Source organism: Myotis daubentonii, chromosome 20 (genome assembly GCF_963259705.1).
Source record: "Myotis daubentonii chromosome 20, mMyoDau2.1, whole genome shotgun sequence".
In the NCBI taxonomy this organism is placed as follows: domain Eukaryota; kingdom Metazoa; phylum Chordata; class Mammalia; order Chiroptera; family Vespertilionidae; genus Myotis; species Myotis daubentonii.
In genome coordinates, this window is record NC_081859.1 from 619,359 (window position 1) to 639,156 (window position 19,798).

The following is a 19,798-nucleotide window of genomic DNA, read 5'->3' on the forward strand; positions in this document are numbered from 1 at the left end:
GAGCAGAGCTAAGGAGCCCCTTTGCACCCCTCACATCTGCAGGGGCCGCTCTGCCCTCCTCGCCCCGGCCCCTGTGGCCTTAGGGACTCTAAGCCCCCCATCCCCTTCCCCCCCCCACACACACCCCTCAGAAGTCATGACCCTGGCCCTGGAGCATGGGGACTGCCCCCCAAGAGGAGTTGGCACCAGACCTCCATGCCCCTCTCCTGCCCCAGCCCCGGCTGCACCATTTGAGGTCGGCTCCGTGAGGCCATTTCCTGTGACGGTTGGGGAGCTGGGGGGATGGGCCGAGGAGGAAGGAACACCCCCAAATCTCCCTCCTTGGACGAGACCCCCGAAGCCAGGATGGACTGGGGGTGAGAGGAGGCTGCTCGCAGTCAGGAGAGGGTCTCGCCAGGGGCTCCCCTGGGTGCCCCCGGCTGCACGCGGCCTCAGGCTGCCACTCAGAGAGGAGGCCTCACGGGGGCTGGACTGGGCTGACAGGTGGCGGCTGCGTGCGGTCCCCGCCCTTCCACACGCAACAGCCACTTGGAGTTTCCTCCGGGCCCCCCTCACCTGGGCCCCGGCCTGGGGCCCCTGAGCTTTGGTCTCGGGCAGCCCCTCCGCCCGCTCGGCTGGGCCCCTCCTGCATCCTTTTCTATCTTCGCCCACAATCTCTTCTCTCCTCTCGCCCTTCCTCTCACCCCAGGCTGCCGGCTGCCCCGGGGCCCCGTGGAGAACCTGGCTTCCCACGGTGACAGTGACACGCACACACACGCGCACACACATGCACACACGTACACACACACGCACACGCCAGGGAAAACAGGAGGCCGAGGGGGGAAGGCAGCCTGGGCCGGGGGGCCCTTTCCTGCCCCCCAGGCCGACAGTCAGCAGCCCAGGGCTGTCTTGCAGGCGAACCTCATGGCCGAGTGAGCCTGCCCCGGCCCGGCACCCGCCCAGCATGGTCCAGGCCCGTGGCGGGCAGCCATGACCCAGCCTCCGCCCGCCCAAGCGCCAGCCAAGAAGCACGTGCGGCTGCAGGAGAGGTGAGACGCCCCCCACTCGGCCCCCTGTCCCCTCCGGTCCCCACTCCAGCCCTGAGAGCTGAGCCCAGACCACAGTCTGGAAAGGAAACCCAACGGCCTCGTCTGCATGTCGTCTGCATGTCATGTCTGGGGCACAGTTTCATGTCCACCTAGTCCTTGTCCCAGGTCGGGATGCAGGTCCCCAGGGACCCGGTGGGGAGGGGGACAGGTGGGCGGCCGGAGTGAGCCGCTGGGGTCACTCACAGCCACCCTGCTCTGGGGAGCGGAGCTGAGAAGGGGCCGCAGCCCTGGAACCCGCTGGGCCCCAGGTCGGGGGGGGGGTGGGGGGGGCCGGGAGGGGCCGGGTGACGGGGACGATGGCGAGCGGAGCCGTCGTCCGTCACGGGCTCACCGGGCCCCGCGTCTGTGCCGCAGGCGGGGCTCCAGCGTGGCCCTGGTGCTGGACGTGCGGTCCCTGGGCGCCGTGGAGCCCATCTGCTCCGTGAACACTCCTCGAGAGGTCAGCCTGCACTTCCTGCGCACGGCCGGGCACCCCCTCACCCGCTGGGCCCTGCAGCACCAGCCCCCCAGCCCCCAGCAGCTGGAAGAGGAGTTCTTGGTAAGGACTCGGGGGTCACCCGCCCTGGGCACGGCAGGGGAGGGGGTGCGGGCCTCCTCTCAGGGCCCGTGGGGAAGGGGACCCCGGGGCTCCAGGAAGGAGGTGGCGCCACAGTCCTCCTCTGCCCTCCGCCCCCCCAGGCCTGCATGGGGCTGCCAGGAGGGGCCAGGCAGCCAGGGCCCAGCTCCCCCAGAAAAGGGGGCAGGGGACGGGGCCTGGGCAGGGGTGCCGGCCATTCACTGGTGTCTCCCCCTCCCCCGCCAGAAGATCCCCCCGAACTTTGTCAACCCAGAAGAGCTGGATGTCCCCGGGCACGCCTCCAAGGACCGATACAAGACCATCTTGCCAAGTAAGGATGGTGGCCGCGGGGAGCAAGGGGGCGGGGACGCGGTCCCCGGGGCCAGCGGAGTCCAGAAGGCGGGACGCACGCAGGACGCACGGCTCAGCCCGGGAAGAGGCAGCGAGCACACACGGGGCCGCCACTCTCCGCAGACGCCCCAACACCGCACGGCTGGGGGAGGGCGCGACCCACAGCCACACCAGCATCGGCCAGAGTCCATATCCCACATGGGGGGGGCTCCCGGGGGACCCCGCTCCCCGCCGAGTCCCTCGAAACGACCCCCGATGTTGGTGGTACAGTATGATGATCCCGATTTTACTTTTTAAATACATTTTTGTTGATTTCAGAGAGAGGAAGGGAGAGGGAGAGAGAGAAACATCCATGAGGAGAGAGAATCACCGATCGGCTGCCTCCTGCACGGTCCCTACTGGGGATCGAGCCCACAACCCGGGCCTGTGCCCTGACCGGGAATCAAACCCAGGACCCTTCAGTCTGCAGGCTGATGCTCTATCCACTGAGCCACACCAGCTAGGGCCTGGTCCCTCTTTTACAAATGGGGAAACCGAGTCACCAAAACCCAGTGGCCCCAAACCTCCTTCCAGCTCTTCCTCCCACGTGGGGGACCCCAGCCGAGGCCTCCGGTGAGGGGGGGGAGGTACCATTGGGGGCGCCCAGAGCGGGGCCTGGGGACTCGGAGTTGGAGGTGGGGGCACAGGGACCCAGAAGGAGATGGAGGTCACGGGGGGGGGGGCGGGGGGGGGGGGCTGGGCCGGCCTGGGACCCACAGCCGCTCCCTTTCAGAGGCAGCAGGAGGCCTGTGGCCATGAGGCCATGGAGACGCTCCCTCCGCCCCACCCCCTCTGAGCAGCCTTATCCGGCCCGCGTACCCCGCGAACCCGGCAACACCCAGTCCTGGGGGCCCCGGCCCAGCGCCTGCCGGTCCTCGTCTCCCAGGGGCTCAGCCCTGCCCGCCTGGCGGGGGGCCAGGCAGCAGCCCTGTTCTGCCCTGATTGTACCCAACCCCCAACCGCAGAGGGGAGGTCCCTCTGCCTGAGACATCCGCGCCCCTCCCCTCGCCCCCACATACCCTCAGCCCAGAGCCAGGCGGGCACTGCGGGAGCCGTGTGCCCTCCCTTCCTCGGGAGCTGGTCTCCGCATCCCACTGGGACGGGCGCGGGGAACGCCCTGGGCCTCGGAGGACGGGCTGACACCCACTCACCTCCCGGTGCTTGTAGGCCGCTCACTCACCTGAATCCCATATCCGCCCCCAGGAAAGCTCCCTGCAGCCCCGGCCGGTTTGGCTCCGGGGATAGAGGGTCGGCCCAAGGACGGGAGGTCCCCAAAAGCCGAGCGAACCCCAAAGAGCCTAGATAGGCCCCTGAGGGCCAAGCCTACTCCCCGCAGGCCTAGCCAAGCCCCTCACAGCTGAGCCCAGGCCAGAAGGTCGAGCGTGGCCCTGAGGAGTTGAGTCAAGGCCAGAAGAGGAAAATCTCGTTCCCACGGGTGGTCTTAGCTCCAGAGGGCTGACCCCTGCTCCCCGGAGGGCGGAGCCAAGGCCCTGAGAGGCAGACCTGGTCCCCCAGGGCCTGCCCAGCGAGAGGGGCACAGCCGAGGTCTGCAGAGCCCTGTGCCGGGTCGAGGAAGCTTTGACTGCATTCGATCACTTCCAGGAGCGGAGAGGGGGCCCGACTCTGAGGGGCGAGGCCTGTAGGTGGGTGGCAGGCTGGGTCCCCGGCCCTGGTCAGGGGCACACGCGGGAGGCACCCGATCGCGGTGTCCCTCGCGTCGAGGCTCCTGTCTGCGTCTCCCCCTCCCTTCTACTCTGTCGACAGGGAAATGTCCTCGGGCCCCAGCCTGCTCGGCTCAGTGGGAAGCGGGTAGCAGGTCAGCCCGGGTTCGATTCCGGTCAAGGGCACGTACCTCCCTCGCAGGCTCCTCCCCGGCCGGGCCCTCTGCTGATGTTTCTCCGTCTCTCCCTCTCTCTCCCTAAAACCGATGGGAAATATCCTCGGGTGAGGATTAACAACAACAAAGGCAGAAAAGCATCCTCCTCTACAGCATCTCTTCAGTCCCTGGGATAGGGGTCACGGGGACATGCATCCCTCCTTCCTCGCCAGCCCACCCCTCACAGCCCCCCTCTAACCTCCACCGATGGCGGCCCTGCCCCTGCCCCTCTCCTGCTCTGAACCACACGCCGTGGCTCCCAATGTCAACGCAGAAAATAAGTCGCTAGCTCCGCACGCACGGGGCGAGGCTGTAACCACAGGGCCTCTCCTCCCTCCGGGCCTGCTGGAGGCGGGGTTCCCAGGTCACCGTGTGGCCTCTGACGTCCGGCCCCTGGCCTCTTGACTCCCCAGATCCCCAGAGCCGCGTGTGTCTCGGCCGGGCACGGAGCCAAGAGGATGGGGACTACATCAACGCCAACTACATCCGAGTGAGTGGCCGGCTGGCCGGCCGGGTGGGGGCTGGGGTGGGGGTTCCTCCCGTGGGGGCCGGAGGCTTCCGTCTCAGACCCACGGCTGTCCTGCCGGGTCGGCCCAGGTACTGACGTCCCCACAACACCCCCCAGAACACAGCCTAGGTCTCCCCTCTCCCTTTCTCTCTCCGTCTCCCCCTTCCCCTCTCTCCATCACTGCCTTGCAGTAGCGCCCTCTAGGGGCCTGAAGCGGCAGGACAGGGCTCAGCAGGTGCAGGGAGGTGGACAGGTGAGGCTGGGACCCTGGGGAACTGGATCCCCACCTGCCCGCAGGTGAGCCAGGTGGACCGAGGTCCGGCTCAGAGAAAGGAGGGCTGGCCAGACGCTGCTTCGTCTCGCTCCTAAGTGCACGGGAGCGAGATGCAAAGGGAAACGTTCACCCCATGAATGTCGAGGCGTAGTTTCGTGTTTTGTGCGGGGAGAACGCGGGGGGGGGGGGGGGAGCCAAGGGTTTAAAGAGGCCTCACGTGTGCTGGTCCCGCGGTAACTGTGAGTCTGACCTGCACTGTGTTCCTGCAAGGCCAGGGTGATGCCCAATTCACAGATGGGGAGACTGAGGCTCACGGAAGCCCGTCGCTTGCTGGTGGTGGCACAGCCAGCCAGCAGCTGGACAGGGGTGGCACCCAGATGGTCCTCACTCCAGAACCCACGTCCTTCCCACCGTGTGCTTCTGGTGTGTGCATTTGTCTGCGTGTGCATGCGTGTGTCTACGTGGGCACACCTGAATTCTATATGCGCATGTCTGTCTGTGTGTGCACATGTGCAGCTGTGTCTGTGTGTGCACGTCTGCCTGTGTGTGCATATGTTTCTGTGTGCATGTGTGTCTGTGTGCACATCTGTCTGCGTGTGCGTATGTTTGTGTGTGCATGCGTGTCTGTGTGCACATGTGCCTGTGTGAACAGCTGTGTCTCTGTGTGCAGCTGTGTCTGTATGTGCATGTGTGTCTGTGTGCACATGTGTCTGTGTGTACAGCTGTGTCTGTGTGTGCATACGTGTCTGCATGTGCATGCATGCCTGTGTGTGCACACTTACTGCTTCAGCCTGATCCTAGGACCTGCTGAGCGTAGGTTCCCGGAGTCTCCTCTCGCTGTTCCTCAGCCTCCCCCTGTGCCCCCCTCCCCCCGCCAGGGCTACGACGGGCAGGAGAAGGTCTACATTGCGACCCAGGGCCCCATGCCCAACACCGTGGCGGACTTCTGGGAGATGGTGTGGCAGGAGGAAGTGCCGCTCATTGTCATGCTCACCCAGCTCCGCGAGGCCAAGGAGGTAGGAGCAGAGCCCCCGTCCACACCCCCCCACACACACCCCGACTCGGGGCAGCTCAGAACCCCCCTGGGGGCCGAAAGCACATGTCGGCAGGCCCAGCGTGCCCGACTCAGAGTCCCTGAGATGCACCCCATGGAGCTGGGTGAGCATCTCATCTGCAGGGGAGGGTGGGAGGAAGGGGGTGGGGGTGGGGTGGGGAGGGCACCCACTCCCCTGTCTGCTGCCCTGGCCCTGCCCCCGATGACAGCCCCTCCTCCTCTGACTCCCAGCCCCCTCTCTCTTAGAAATGTGTCCACTACTGGCCCACGGACGAGGACACCTACGGGCCCTTCCGGATCCGTGTCCGAGAGGAGAGGGAGCTCCCAGAATACACCGTGCGGCAGCTCACGGTCCAGGTACAGGCCTGGCCCACCAGGCAGCCCAGCCACCTAGCTGCTCAGGGACTGGGGCCAGCCTCCCCTGGGAGCCAAGGATTGCTCATCAAGCCTTTCTCTTTTTTATAATATATTTTATTGGTTTCAGAGAGGAAGGGAGAGGGGGAGAGAGAAGCATCCATGATGATGAGAGAGAATCATGGATCGGCTGCCTCCTGCACCCCTCACACCGGGGATGGAGCCTGAAACCCCGGCCTGTGCCCTGACCGGGAATCGAACCGCGACCTCCTGGTCATAGGCCGGCACTCAGCCCCTGAGCCACGCCCGCTGGTGTCCCTTCCCGGCGGGATGGAGTGTGAAGGGCAGGAGGAGAGCTGGCCCTCCGGCTGGGGGTCCATGACCACCCCGGGGTCATTCGGCCTTGCCCTCCTGGCACCAGGGAAGAAGGCAGCCGCGTCCTCCCCTGACCCCGGGCCCGCCCTTGTCCCCACGCCAGCACCAGGACGAGTGCCGGCCGGTGAAGCACGTCCTCTTCTCGGCCTGGCCGGACCACCAGACCCCGGAGTCGGCCGCGCCACTGCTGCGCCTGGTGGCCGAGGTGGAGGAGAGCCCAGAGGTGACCGCCAGCTCCGGGCCCATCCTGGTCCACTGCAGGTACCTGGCCCCGCCCCCCAGGCTCCTGGCCCCGCCCCCAGGCTCCTGGCCCCGCCCCCACTGCAGGCGCCTGGCCCCCTCCCCACAGCAGGTACCTGGCCCCGCCCCCACTGCAGGCACCTGGCCCCGCCCCCACTGCAGGCACCTGGCCCCGCCCCCCACCCAGCCCAACCCAGACATTGGCCAGAGGTTTCCCTGGACAAAGGCAGTCTGAGCTACGCTAACACCTGAGAGGTGACGAGGGGAAGGGGGCCAGGCAGGTGGAACAGCATGTGCAAAGGCCCAGAGACCAGATGAACTATTCACATTGCTGCATTGCTGCAAGTGGTTAGAGGCCAGGGGGCCTGGAGGTCATGGGGGTGGGGGAGGGTAGGGGGTTTACTAAGAGAAGATTCTGGAAAACCAGAGGATGAGGGGCCCTCGTTGGACCGGCTAAGACACTCGGATTTGCCATTTAAAAGAATTCCTTTGGCTACAAAGTAAAAGGTGGATGGGGGGGGGTGGGGGCTGTGCAGGGGACACGCTTAAAGCCAGGACACCATCCGGGGGTCCGTTTCCTGAAGAAAGCGGAACGCTGAGCACTGAGGCCGAGGGACAGGCAGGGGCTCGTGCCCCACCCCCCGACCCCCTCACACACACACACAGGTGGCCCCCGGGATCTGGGAAGAATTCCTAAGGAGGAAGGGCAAGAGAGAGAACCGTGGAGTGGCCCGAGGCGGGAGTGGGGCCGGGTGACCGCTGTGGGGAGTCTGCCGGGAGGAAGTCCTGTTCCGATAAGGCGGCCTGGGGTCAGCAAGGCGGGCTGGGCACCGTCCGGCCGTTGGAAACCGCTGTCAACAGCTCATCAGGCGTCCACCGGGCCCAGAGGGCGACCTTAGAGGCTTTGAGCGAGGCCTGTCGGAAACGTAACTGGTCCAGGGCCGGCTCCTGCCTGCCCCAGCCTGGCCCCTGCCCCGCCCCGCATCCCGTGCCCCCCCCCCCCCGTAGAGTGGGTCAGTTTGGGGGTCCCGGCCCCCACGTCCCCAGTCACCTGTGACCCCCGCCCGCTCCCTGGCTCCATCCAGCGCAGGGATTGGCCGCACCGGCTGCTTCATCGCCACCCGCATAGGCTGTCAACAGCTGAAGGCCCGAGGGGAAGTGGACATTCTGGGCATCGTGTGCCAACTGCGGCTGGACAGGTGGGTGTGCGGGGGCGCGGGGGGCCAAGGACGCCAGGTGGCCTCGGGGTCAGAGTGCCCGTAGGCAGGTGACCACCCAGCACTTGCCGCGAGAGCAGGTGCCAGTGTGGGGTGTCCCCTCCTTGGCACCCCCTCCCAGGCTCAGCCCTGAGCAAGGACAGGGGGCTCCCATGGGGGAGAAGGTCTGAGGAGCAGCAGGAAGGAGAGAGAAGCAGGGGAAGGATCGACGGGAAGGGGACTCATGGTCCCTGCTTGTCCCCACAGGGGGGGCATGATCCAGACCTCGGAGCAGTACCAGTTCCTGCACCACACCCTGGCCCTGTACGCTGCCCAGCTGCCCGGGGAGCCCAGCCCCTGACCCCCGGCGCCCTCCGCCAGCCCAGGCGCCCCCTTCCCCAGGCCCGGGAAGGTGGGTCAGGAGAAAGGGGGCCTTGAAACCCGGGTGCCCCCCGGCTGGGCCTGGGGAAGGGGTGCCCCCTCAGCGAGCGTGTGTGGCCACCGGACCCTGATCAGCCAGGACCACGGCCAGACTCCAGGTCTTCACCGCCGGCCACGCCTCTGCTTCCTCTAGTGGCCCCCAGTGGCCGTCAGAGGAGCCTGCCTTGACTCAGAACTTGAGGCCGGGAGCTGGCATTCGAGCAGATCTGAGAGGGACAGACGGTGCCCGGTGCCCGGAGCTCGGCCTCCGCGGGGATGACAGGGGCATTTGTGCTTTGCTGCCGTTAAGGAAGAGCAATCCAGCCGGCCAGCGTGGCTCAGGGGTTGAGCGTCGACCTATGACCCAGGAGGTCACGGTTGCGTTCCTGGTCAGGGCACAGGCCTGGGTTGCGAGCTCCATCCCCAGTGTGGGGCGTGCACGATCCATGATTCTCTCTCATCATGGATGTTTCTATCTCTCTCTCCCTCTCCCTTCCTGTATGAAATCAATTTTTAAAAATATTTTTTAAGAAAATAAAAACATATTCATAAAAATAATTACTGGGTGGCAAGATCACCTCCACCTGGGCCCCTCCCCCCAGCCCCCCAAGACGCCAGACACAGGAACTTCTGGCCCTGCCCTTGTCCAAATTCTCCCCCTAGGAGCCTGACGCTTCCTCACCCCACGTGTCCCGGGGCAGGCCGCAGAGGGAAGTCCCTGAAGGCGACAAAGTGTGGGGACCCCCGCCCCCAGGCCCAGCTTGTGGACCTGCCTCGCTCACTGCCCACTCACCCCAGCTGCTCCCCTGGGAGTTGTTCTAAGTGATATCAGTAAAACGCCAGCATCAACCTCTAAACATCCATTTCACTTTGGACCAGACGCTCCTAAACACGTGGTTCCCGTAAATCATGAACAAAACAAGAGGGGCTGGCAAAGTCCCCCACACGGTGCTCCCCACGGCTGGGTACACGCCAGGGGAGGGAACTGCCCCCCCAGATGCCCAGAGACACCCACAGGCGGGAATTCCAGGAACAAAGCCTCCCACCCTCTCTCTCCCAGCGGGAGGCCTGGCCTTCGCGTCCGGGGAAGGGGGTGAGCCGCCCTCTCCACCCCGGACACGCCTTCCTGTTTTCCGGGGAGCGCACCCACCCAGCCCCCCCACCCTTTAGGAAGGAACAGGGTGCCAGCCGGGCTCGCAGGCAGCCGGGCCAGGGGGACAAATACAAAGAATCGTCGCTCCTCCCAGGGGCCCGGACGCCGCCGCGGGCCAGGCCCAGCCCTGAGCCCGCGGGCCCCGCGCACCCGCCCGGGCCCCGCTCCGGCGACGACGGCGAGCGGCGCGCGCGCTCGGGCGCGAGCAGGACGCGGCCCCGGCTCGGCTCCGGGCGCGCGGGGGGCGGCGGCGGCGGCGGCGGAGGAGGCGCCGAGGCCACACCCAGCGGCGAGCCGATCCGGCCGCGAGTCGCCCCGCGCCCCAGCCCCGCGGAGCCCGCCCGCCCGGCGCACCCCCGCGAGCCCGGCGCCCCGCGGCCGCCCGGCCGAGCAGCGCAGCCACCATGATCGCTTTGTTCAACAAGCTGCTGGATTGGTTCAAGGCGCTGTTCTGGAAGGAGGAGATGGAGCTCACGCTGGTCGGGCTGCAGTACTCGGGCAAGACCACCTTCGTCAACGTGATCGCGGTGCGTGCGGGGCGCGCGGCCGGGGCGCGGGGCCGGGGCGCGGGGGGTCGGCCGGGGCCTGTCTGCACCCGCCGCGCCCGGGGGAGCCGAGGTCCCCGCCTGGCCGGGCCGGGCGCCTGGGGCCTAGCACAGCCCCGAGGGACCCGGGCGGGTGCGCGCGCCCCGTCTCCCTCCCCCCCTGCCGGCCTGACGGGGGCGGGGGACCGGGGACAGGCCTGGTGCCGGGACCTGCGGCCCGAGGGCCCAAGGGGTCACCAGGCCGGAGGGATCCTCTGCCCGCCGCGCCTGGCCCCTCCGCCCCCGCGCCAGGGGGCATGACGGGGCGAAAGCGCCAGGCCTGTGCCCGCCCAGCCTGCGGCGGCGGCGGCGGCGGGTGGCTGACCCGGAGGCCCCAGGGCCTGGGGAGGGGGCCTGGGCCCCGCCAGCCCCACCCGGAGGCTTTAACCCCTTCCCTCCAGGAGAGGAAGCCCCCGCGCTATGGAGGGGCAGGGAAGGTGCCTCCCCCCCACCCCCCGGGGTAGTGGAGTCAGCTGAGGCCGGAGGCTGGAGCCAGGCTCCTCCTCCAGGGCCCCCTCCGGGCTGGGACCGGTGGCATCTGGCACCCGGGGGTCCGGGGAGGGTGGCATCGCATCCTAAAGGGAGTTTGGAGGCTCCGCCTGGCTCAGAAGTTGCAGGAGGAGGTGCCCGGACCAGAGATGACTTGGAGGGCACTGCCCACGCTGGGGCGGTGGGAGACCATGGGAGACCGTGGCCCTGAGGGCTTCCCGGAGCCCAGCCGGAGCTGGGTGCCCGGAGACGGGTGCCCCGGGCGTGGCGGGGAAGGAGTTAAGTCTCCGTCTTGGAGAAAAAGGGGAAGATGAGCTCTGTGGTAGGAACAAGGCTGCAGTCATGGCTGCGGCCTGCATGGCCTGGCTTCCCAGCCCCCTGATGGGGCCGGGCGTGGGGCTGGGAAGGCCGGGGCTGGGCTGCCGTGGTCCAGCGACCCCGTCCCAGCTCCCAACCCGGGATTCTGCGAATGGCGGGCTGGCCAGAGACGGGCCAGCAATGCTGACGAGATGGGTCAGCAAAGCAGTGTGGCCGGCCAGCCTGGGTCCCTCCCTGCCTGGCAGGTCCCGGAAGGGGCATCCGTCGCCTGAGACCCGAGGGCCCGAGGATGGCGGGAGGGACGGGGACCCCGTGTCTGGGCGGATCGCCGGGCCCACGCGGGGGTTCTTGGCACAAAGGTTCCGGCCCTCCGGTCTACCCAGGCGGGGGCCCTGGAGTCAGACACCGCGGGCATTGACCTGGCTCTGGGCCTCTTGAGCAGGACACAGGGCCTGACCCTGATCCGAGCCAGCGTGGCCCGGCCTCCAGGCATTAGCACCCCGGCGATGTCTGGGGAAGAGGGGGGTTCGGCCAAGAGGAGAAATAAGCTGCTGCCGCCCTCATGGCCGAGCTAGGTGTCCCCCTCGGTCTCCAGGGTGTTCCCGGACAGGGCTCCGGGGAACCCCAGTGGTTCCGTTTCCTGGTCTGGAGGTTCCCCTCTAGGCCAGCATCCTGCCCAGACACTGGGCGGCATAATAGGTCGGGGGGGGGGGGCAGAACCCCGAGTCACGGGTGCACTGTTGGGGTGGAGAGTGTCTGGGGCTTACAGGGACCGTCCCCGTCCCCAGCCCGCGCTCCGCCTTTGGATAAGAAATCTGTCCTTCAACGCACACACCCTACAGTGCAGGCGGGTGTCCCCTTCCTTAAAGGGGCTTCTCGCCCCGGCCGGTGTGGCCCAGTGGGTAGAGCGTTGGCCTGTGGACTGCAGGGTCCTGGGTTCAATTCCTGGTGAAGGACGTGTACCGAGGTTGCCGGCTGCATCCCTGGCCCTGGTTGGGGCGCATACAGGAAGCAACCAATTGATGTGTCTCTCTCTCTCACATCGATGTTTCTCTCTCTCTGTCTCTCCATCCCTTCCGCTCGCTCTAAAAATCATGCAAAAATAACCTTGGATGAGGATTAACGAACAAACTAAAGCAAGCAATCAATCCATCCATCAATAAAGGGGCTCCCTGGGAAAAGCACCCCGCGGGCTGCAGGGGAGTTCCAGGGTCGGGGTCACTCCAGGTACTTGGGCCCTTGGGCCCCGCAGGTCCCCTGCCCGCCCCGCGCATGTCCCCTGGAGAGCACCCCTCAGGGAGAAATGCAGAAGCAGACCCCAGCCCACCACCCACTTCCTCCCTCTCCGTCCCCTGCGTGCGAGCTGGGGGGGGAAAATCACAGACAGTGCACCCGTGAACCTAAAACTCGTCTGAAATGGGATGCTGGAACGGAGGAGTGTTTTTGCCTGTGAGGAAGGAGAGGGCTGTTCTCAAATACTTAAAGGTGCGCCGTGGGGTGCCGGGGGGGGGGGGGGGGAGGCGTAGGAATGGGGGTGGGCGTCGCAGGAAGATGGGTGTCTGACTCACAGAGGACTTTGGGAGAGGGGGGCCGACCCCAAGGGGCTTCGAGGTGCAGACAAGAGTTGGGCTAGCTGACTTTAGGGTCACAGTGGTCCCCAGACCCCGATGGATACCCGAAACCGCGGGCAGCACCGATCCCTATCTTCACCAGCTTTCTTTTTTCTTTTTCTTTTTTTCCCAATCCTCCCCCGAGGACATTTTCCCGTTGGTTTTTAGGGAGAGCAGAAGAGAGAGGGAGAGACAGAGAGAAACATCGATGTGAGAGAGACACATCGACGGGTGGCCTCCTGCACGCGCCCCGACCGGGGCCCGGGCCGGGGAGGAGCCTGCAACCGAGGTACGTGCCCTTGACCGGACTCGAACCCGGGACCCTTGGGTCTGCAGGCCGACGCTCCATCCACTGAGCCACACCGGCCAGGGCTCTTTCCCAAGCTTCTCCCTGCACGTACACACCTGGGATAAAGTTTACTTTGAAAACCAGGCTCCGTAAGAGATGAACAACAGCGACTAACAACAACACAGAACCATTATCACCACGAACTGAAAAAGCTAGACTGTCTCATTGTCCTGCACGCGGCCCAGCGTGGAGCCTCCGGACAAAGGGGCGATTCACGGCCGGACAGCGTGGGGTTGGCAAGAGATGTCATCACGCTACTCAGCACGGCGCCCGATTTAAAACTTAGGAATTGTGTATTTCTGGAACGTTCCCCCCATAATATTTTTGGTCCGCGGTTGGTCTCCAGTGAGGAGCTTGTGAGCCGAGAGACATGACCAGGGACAGGAAGTCCTCACGGGGCCCCCAATTAGCGGGGTCACAGCGGCACTGGCACCCCGTTTGCTCACGATAACGTCTGCCGGGGGCGGTTTCAATTTCATGGGAGCCTGTGGGTCCTCTAAGTTTCTTTCCTTTTTTTAATTTTAAATATATTTTTATTGATTCCAGAGAGGAAGGGAGAGGGAGAGAGAGAGAAGTATCAATGATGAGAGAGAATCATGGATCGCTGCCTCCTGCACGCCCCCTACTGGGGATCGAGCCCGAAACCCGGGGCCTGTTCCCTAACTGGGAATCCAACCGTGACCTCTACCACCTGCAGCGGACGATGAGAGACCTCTGACCTCTCACTGTCATTCTCGCAGCTGGGAGGCCCCTGAGGGCGGGTCCTGTCGATTTTGCCCCTTTTCCAACCCCCACTTTCCCTCCAGTCAGGACAGTTCAATGAGGACATGATCCCCACGGTCGGGTTCAACATGCGCAAGATCACCAAGGGGAACGTGACCATCAAGGTGGGCGCGGAGGGAGTACGGGGGGGGGGGGCGGGGGGGGCGGGGGAGCCGCGGGCGGGGTGCGGGCCGAAGAGGGTCTGGTTGCCTGCGGGCTGCTGAGACCACCGCCCCCTCTCCTCGCTCAGCTCTGGGACATCGGGGGACAGCCCCGCTTTCGCAGCATGTGGGAGCGCTACTGCCGAGGCGTGAGCGCCATCGTGTGAGTGTCCGCGGGGTCACGACCCCTGTTCCCCTGTTCCCCCCCCTGGCCACCAGGCTCAGGACTGACCCCCGGGGCCCAGGCTCAGGGCTGACCCCCAAGGCCCAGGCTCAGGACTGACCCCCGGGGCCCAGGCTCACGGCTGACCCCCAAGGCCCAGGCTCAGGGCTGACCCCCAAGGCCCAGGCTCAGGGCTGACCCCCAAGGCCCAGGCTCAGGACTGACCCCCGGGGCCCAGGCTCACGGCTGACCCCCAAGGCCCAGGCTCAGGGCTGACCCCCGGGGCCCAGGCTCAGGGCTGACCCCCAAGGCCCAGGCTCACGGCTGACCCCCAAGGCCCAGGCTCAGGGCTGACCCCCGGGGCCCAGGCTCAGGGCTGACCCCCAAGGCCCAGGCTCACGGCTGACCCCCAAGGCCCAGGCTCAGGACTGACCTCCGGGGCCCAGGCTCAGAGGCCTGGGAGTGCTGCAGGTCTCATGTCCATCAGCCCAGGAGACATTCCCGGCCCCCCCCCCCCCGCCCCCCAGGCCCAGACGCACAGGCCCCTAGAACCAGAGCTGCAGCTCCTGCCCCGCCCACTCACCCGTGACGTCACGGGCTGTCCCACCCGTCTCCCAGGTACATGGTGGACGCCGCCGACCAGGAGAAGATCGAGGCCTCCAAGAACGAGCTGCACAACCTGCTGGACAAGCCCCAGCTGCAGGGGATCCCGGTCAGCCTCCCCTCGGGGCCCCAGGGCGGCCGAGGACGTGGGGCGACGGGTTGGGGGGGAGGGGAGCGGGCAGAGGGCAGAAGCCCGGCCACAGCCCCCCTGGACCTGGGCGCGTCCTCCCTCCGCCGTAGGTCTTAGTCCTGGGAAACAAGCGAGACCTCCCGGGAGCCCTGGACGAGAAGGAGCTGATTGAGAAAATGTGAGTCAGGTGACCTCGCGGCTGCCCACACCCCGGGCACCTGGGAGCCAGCGGCGAGCTGCTGTTCTCAGGGTGGCCACACGGGGGCAGCAGAGCCCACCCGCCTGGGAGCCAGCCTCTCCCCCCATCACCCCCCACCCTCCCCCCAGCCCCCCAGCCTAGGGCCCATTCGTCTCTGCCCCCGCCCCCCCCAGGAATCTGTCTGCCATCCAAGACCGAGAGATCTGCTGTTACTCCATTTCCTGCAAAGAGAAGGACAACATCGGTGCGTGGTTTGGGGGGGCAGTGGGGGGGAGGGGGGCAGGGGAGAGGCCCCCCTGGGTGATTCTGTGCCCTGGCCCCCCCGAGCCCTCACTCCCACCCTTTCCTGGAAGCCCAGAGCGCGGCGGCTCTCCTGGGGGTGGGGGTCAGGCCGTCGGAAGCCGCAGTCTTTTTTCCTTTTTTTCTTTTTCACGTATTTACTGATTTTTTAGAGAGAGAGAGGGAGAGAGAGAGAGAGAGAGACACGTCATCACTGGGCTGCCTCCCGCACGCCGGTCCACGCTGAGCCACGCCAGCCGGGCAAGGCCGCACTCTGAGCCCCTTACCTGCCCTGTCGGCCGTCCCCCAGCCTGGCCTCCCACCTGTAACATCCCAGGGAGGGCAGGCGCTTCCCAGACCCCCTCCTGCTCTGGCTCTCAGCACCCACCCCGACGACGCCCCCCGTCTGGGGCTTTGAGCTGGATGGCTCTGGACTTCGATGCCCTGAGGGTGGGTCCTCGCTGCAGTTTGGGGAGCCCTGGGCTGACGTCAGTGCCCCAGGGGGAAGCCCCATCACCTCCTCTTCTCCTCCCCCCACCCCCCCACCCCCAGACATCACCCTACAGTGGCTTATCCAGCACTCGAAGTCACGGAGGAGCTGAGACGGCGGCCCCCACCCTCGGACCAGGGACCCACCACCCAGACCTGAGGCCGAGCTCCCCGCCCACCCCGCGTCGCCCCCCCCCCCAAGCCCGCCCCGCATCGCTGGTGTGGGGAGGGGCCCTCTGGGGACCCCAGAGTCCCGTTCTGCTGAGGTTTGAACTCCTGTTTTTATTGTAAAATAAATCGCTCCCCCTGGTCCCCTAATCTCCCCCTCACCGGTCCCCTCTCCCCTGCCCCCTCCCCCACCCTGCTTCCCCCTCTCAGCAGCCCTGGCCCCAGCCCCCCTCCCCTGTCCCCTGTCCCCTGCCCTCTTCAACACTCTTCTGTTATTGTCCTGTGTGTACAGTATATATATGTATATATATTTTAATTTTTTAATTTAAGCAAAGACTAAAATCAACCATTCGATGCTGCGAGGGGGGTGGGGGGGCCAGGCGGGATCCGGGAGGGGCGGCCTGGAGGGGCAGGTACCAGCCTGGGCACCGGTGGCCGCCCCACGCCCCGTGCACGCCCGCCTCCCAGCCTGGCGGTCCCTGCCTGCATGTCACGTGCCCACGGAGCCCCCAGAGGCAGCCCTCTCTGCCCCGGCCTCCTAGGGCCCCAGGCACAGCCAGCTGCCCAGACCACCAGGCCCCAGGGGCAGGGGCCCAGCACCCCACGCCTGTGGCCGCAGCCCCTGCCCCTCCCAGGCCCCCGCCCGCCCCCACGGGCACCTGGCTTTCTGTTCTCCGGGTTTTTTTTTTTTACAGTCGCACAAGGAGAGAACTGGGCATGGGGCGAGGTGGCTCTCTGGGCTTTGTGTGTGTTTGTTTATTGGTTTTAATTTAATGATTTGTAAAGTGATGGTCTTCCTCCTTTTTATTTTATTTTTTTTTTTATACTTTCCAGCTCCTATTTAACCTCTGTTTGGAGAACGATTCTTGTAACTGTACTTTTTTTTTTTTTTTTTTTGCCTCCTAACAACAACATGAATAAATTAGCCATTTTATGCTGGGGGGTGAGGTGTCAGCTGTTTTTCCGGGGGGGCCGCCAGCACCCCCACACAAGGCCACCAACTGCCACAGGGAGAGAGGGAGGCGGGTGCCCACAGGCTCTCAAGGGCATTTCCCGGGGCGCCTCCCACGGGTGCCCCGCCCTCGCCCGCCTCCTCTCTGCTGGCAGCTGCCAAGTGGAGCTCGGGTCTGTTTAAGGAACAGCCTGGGGCATCGTGGGGGGGGCGGGGGGAGGGGGAGAACGGGGACCTCGGTGTCCTCACAGCCCGGCTGTGACCTCCCCGCAGCCTGAGTGGGTCCCCACGCCCCACGGCCCAGCTGGATCCGGCTGCCTGTCCCCAGGGCAGAGCTCGGCGGGCTCCCTCCTGGGCTGGGAGGGGCAGGACCCTCACCCCTCTGCCCACCTCCAGCCGTCGTCCCCCCTCCCCGACCCGGTGCCCCTCCTGGTCGCCCACAGCAGCCGGCACAGCTCACCCAAACCCTGAGCCATCTTGACCTACTTTCCCAGGAAGTCCCGCCTCCCCCGCTCCGCCTCCCCCCCTTCTGCCCCTGGAAGTGGGGCTCCCTCACCTGGCCCTGCAGGAAGACGAGCTCCCAGAGCCTGAGCCCGGCCCGGCTGCCCTCCCGGTCGGGGCTCTGGGCCGGGGCTGCCCCGTGGGCTCTGAGCTGCCCCGGCCGTCCACGCCCTCCCTGGCTCCGCCCCCCTCCCCCCCCAGGCCTCTGGCTCTGGGTCCTCGGAGCTGGTCCAGAGGTGGCGGCCTGGGAGGACGCTCCCACGGCCGGAGGAGTTCCGGGAACGTCTGGGGAGAGTTTGGTAAACAGCTCAAGGGTCTGAGGAGGAGGCTGAAGCTGGGGTCCCCCCTCCAGCGACAGGCGCTGCCCTGGCCTGGAGCCTGGGAGCAGGAGGGGCTGTTGGGGGCTGACCTGCCTTCCTGGGGCTGCAGCCTCCAGGGAGCAGGAGGGGCTGTTGGGGGCTGACCTGCCTTCCTGGGGCTGCAGCCTCCAGGGAGGGGGGGCTGGAGATCGGACACCCCAGCCGGGCCTGCAGGGCAGAGGCTGATGGCACCACGGGGAGGCCTGGGGCGGGGACGGGCCTGTATCCGTGTGGGTGGCCCCGTTTGGGGGTGCCCTGCCCACACCCACACCCACACCCGTGAGTGAGCAGCCCAGGCCAGGCCACCTCTAGCCCTGCAGAGCTGAAGTCCCGAGGGGAAGGCAGGGGCCGGGGTTACCGCCCCCCGCCCCACCCCCACACTGTGCTTCTCATCCCACCAGTTTGGGGAGGGAGGTGTCCCCCACTCTGATGGCAAAGCTGAGCCGAGACTTTCAGCGACTGTGTCCTCTGACCGAAGTGAGGCGATCCGCCCCCCCCCCCCAAGCGCCAAGTGCACGGTCCCCCACCCGCCAGCTGTGGGGGGTCCATGGGTCGACCCCCTCCCACCCGACCCCAGGCCTGAGGGTGCTCTCCTGCCGTCTGCCCTGGGCAGTGAGTGTCAGCGTCCAGCTCACAGCCACCGCCTACCCCTGTGCCCAGTCAGGGACCCCTGAGCAACAAAGGCCATATTGTCCCCCAGCCAGGGGGGTGGGGGGACAGGACAGTGCCCGTTCCCAAGGCCCTGCTGGCCTGCTGGCCGCTATGCAGGCCTCAGCGCTGGCAGGCGGGGCAGAGGCTGGGCACAGCCTCGGGGAGCCCCCCACCCCCACCCCACTCCGCCCGGAGCTGGCCAGCCCGAGGGAGAGGCAGAGGGTGTCCTTTGTGGAAGAGGCCCCCAAACAGGATGCGGAGGGGTCCCCCTCCCCTCGCCTGCCCTCCATCCTCAGCTCAGCCCAGATCCGACTTCACCTCGGTTCACCCCGGCCCCCTCCCCGCCCCCCACATCCAGGACAGGGAGGGGCGTGGAGGAAACGCAGGCCTGCCATCGCCCCCTGTCCCCCCCCCGCCCCCCCCATCTCCAAGTCTCCACAGACAAAGCTGGGGCTGCCATCGCTGCGGCAACAGGTCCTCAGAGGAATGGGTGGGTCGCCTAGCAGCGGCCTCCCTCCCTCCCTCCCTCCCGGGGGTGGGTGCCAGGGGTGGAGAACAAGGCTGTTCAGATCCCAGGGAGCGGGAGGGGGAGGTTTGGGGACAGGGCGGGCTGAGGACAAGGGGTGTGGGAGGGGCGGGCCGAGGCGAAGGGCCCCGGGGGCACCCTGCCCCTCCCCACGGGCCCCCAGGACACACGTTCTAGGTGGGCCTGGAGGGCGGACTTGCCGGTGGTTCTGTGGTTCTGAAGCAGCTGGACTCCTGGGGCCGGGAGTGGTCGATGGCTGGGTGATGGTCCCCCGTGATGTCCCTGGTGCCAATTCTCTGGGCCCACGCAGGGCCGAGGCCGCCCGCCCAGGGAGTGGATGCCCAGGGCAGGACCAGCAGGAAGAGCCGCGGGGGCAGGCGGTGGGGGGGCAGGGGGTGGAGCCCCCCGTGGGAAGGGGGGGGGGGCCGGCAGCTGCAGGCTGTCCTCCTGGGGAACAAGAGGCGCTCTCAGAGGCAGCGGCTGGACGCCAGGGGCTCACGGAGGGCGGCTGCTGGTGCCCCTCGAATGGGGGCTTTGTGGAGAGGGGAGCGGGGGTGGGGCTCCGGGGGGGCATAGCTGGCAGCCCTCTGACTCCCCAGGAACCCGGCTCAGCGCCCTCCGTCCACCTGCCCCTCTGAAGCCCTCGGCCAGCCCGGCGGGCGTGGCTCAGGGGTTGAGCGTCGACCTGTGAACCAGGAGGTCAGGGTTCGATTCCCGGTCAAGGGCACAGGCCCGGGTTGTGGGCTCCATCCCCAGTGTGGGGCGTGCAGGAGGCAGCCGGTCCGTGATTCTCTCTCATCCCTGATGCTTCTATCTCTCCCTCTCAATAAAAATACATTTAAAATAAATAACTAGCCCTAACCGGTTTGGCTCAGTGGATAGAGCGTCGGCCTGCGGACTGAAGGGTCCCGGGTTCGATTCCGGTCAAGGGCATGTACCTGGGTTGCGGGCACATCCCCAGTGGGGGTGTGCAGGAGGCAGCTGATCGATGTTTCTCTCTCATCGATGTTTCTGACTCTCT

The 19,798-nt window shown here is 66.6% G+C and overlaps 2 protein-coding genes across 2 annotated transcripts; both read left to right on the plus strand.

The window, feature by feature from the left end:
- Positions 1-928: 928 nt before the first annotated feature.
- On the plus strand, positions 929-8,768 carry PTPN7 (protein tyrosine phosphatase non-receptor type 7). The gene is given in 10 exon segments (XM_059677839.1): positions 929-962; positions 965-1,028; positions 1,443-1,626; positions 1,891-1,975; positions 4,324-4,400; positions 5,571-5,708; positions 5,993-6,103; positions 6,579-6,736; positions 7,801-7,914; positions 8,179-8,768. Coding segments are annotated over 10 exon segments (1,044 nt in total). The 5' UTR covers positions 929-943; the 3' UTR covers positions 8,273-8,768.
- A 728-nt stretch (positions 8,769-9,496) lies between these two features.
- On the plus strand, positions 9,497-16,730 carry ARL8A (ADP ribosylation factor like GTPase 8A). Its single transcript, XM_059677840.1, has 7 exons — positions 9,497-10,011; positions 13,641-13,721; positions 13,847-13,920; positions 14,539-14,632; positions 14,764-14,831; positions 15,026-15,096; positions 15,684-16,730. Exons 1-7 carry the CDS (start codon positions 9,889-9,891, stop codon positions 15,731-15,733), a joined length of 561 nt encoding a protein of 186 aa, XP_059533823.1. The 5' UTR covers positions 9,497-9,888; the 3' UTR covers positions 15,734-16,730.
- Positions 16,731-19,798: the final 3,068 nt, after the last annotated feature.

Coding starts and splice junctions, on each gene's coding strand:
- ARL8A (XM_059677840.1), top strand. CDS start 9,889: ATGATCGCTTTGTTCAACAAGCTGCTGGATTGGTTCAAGGCGCTGTTC. Junction 13,921..14,538: donor CGAGGCGTGAGCGCCATCGT/GTGAGTGTCCGC, acceptor CCCGTCTCCCAG/GTACATGGTGGACGCCGCCG. Junction 14,633..14,763: donor CCCAGCTGCAGGGGATCCCG/GTCAGCCTCCCC, acceptor CCTCCGCCGTAG/GTCTTAGTCCTGGGAAACAA.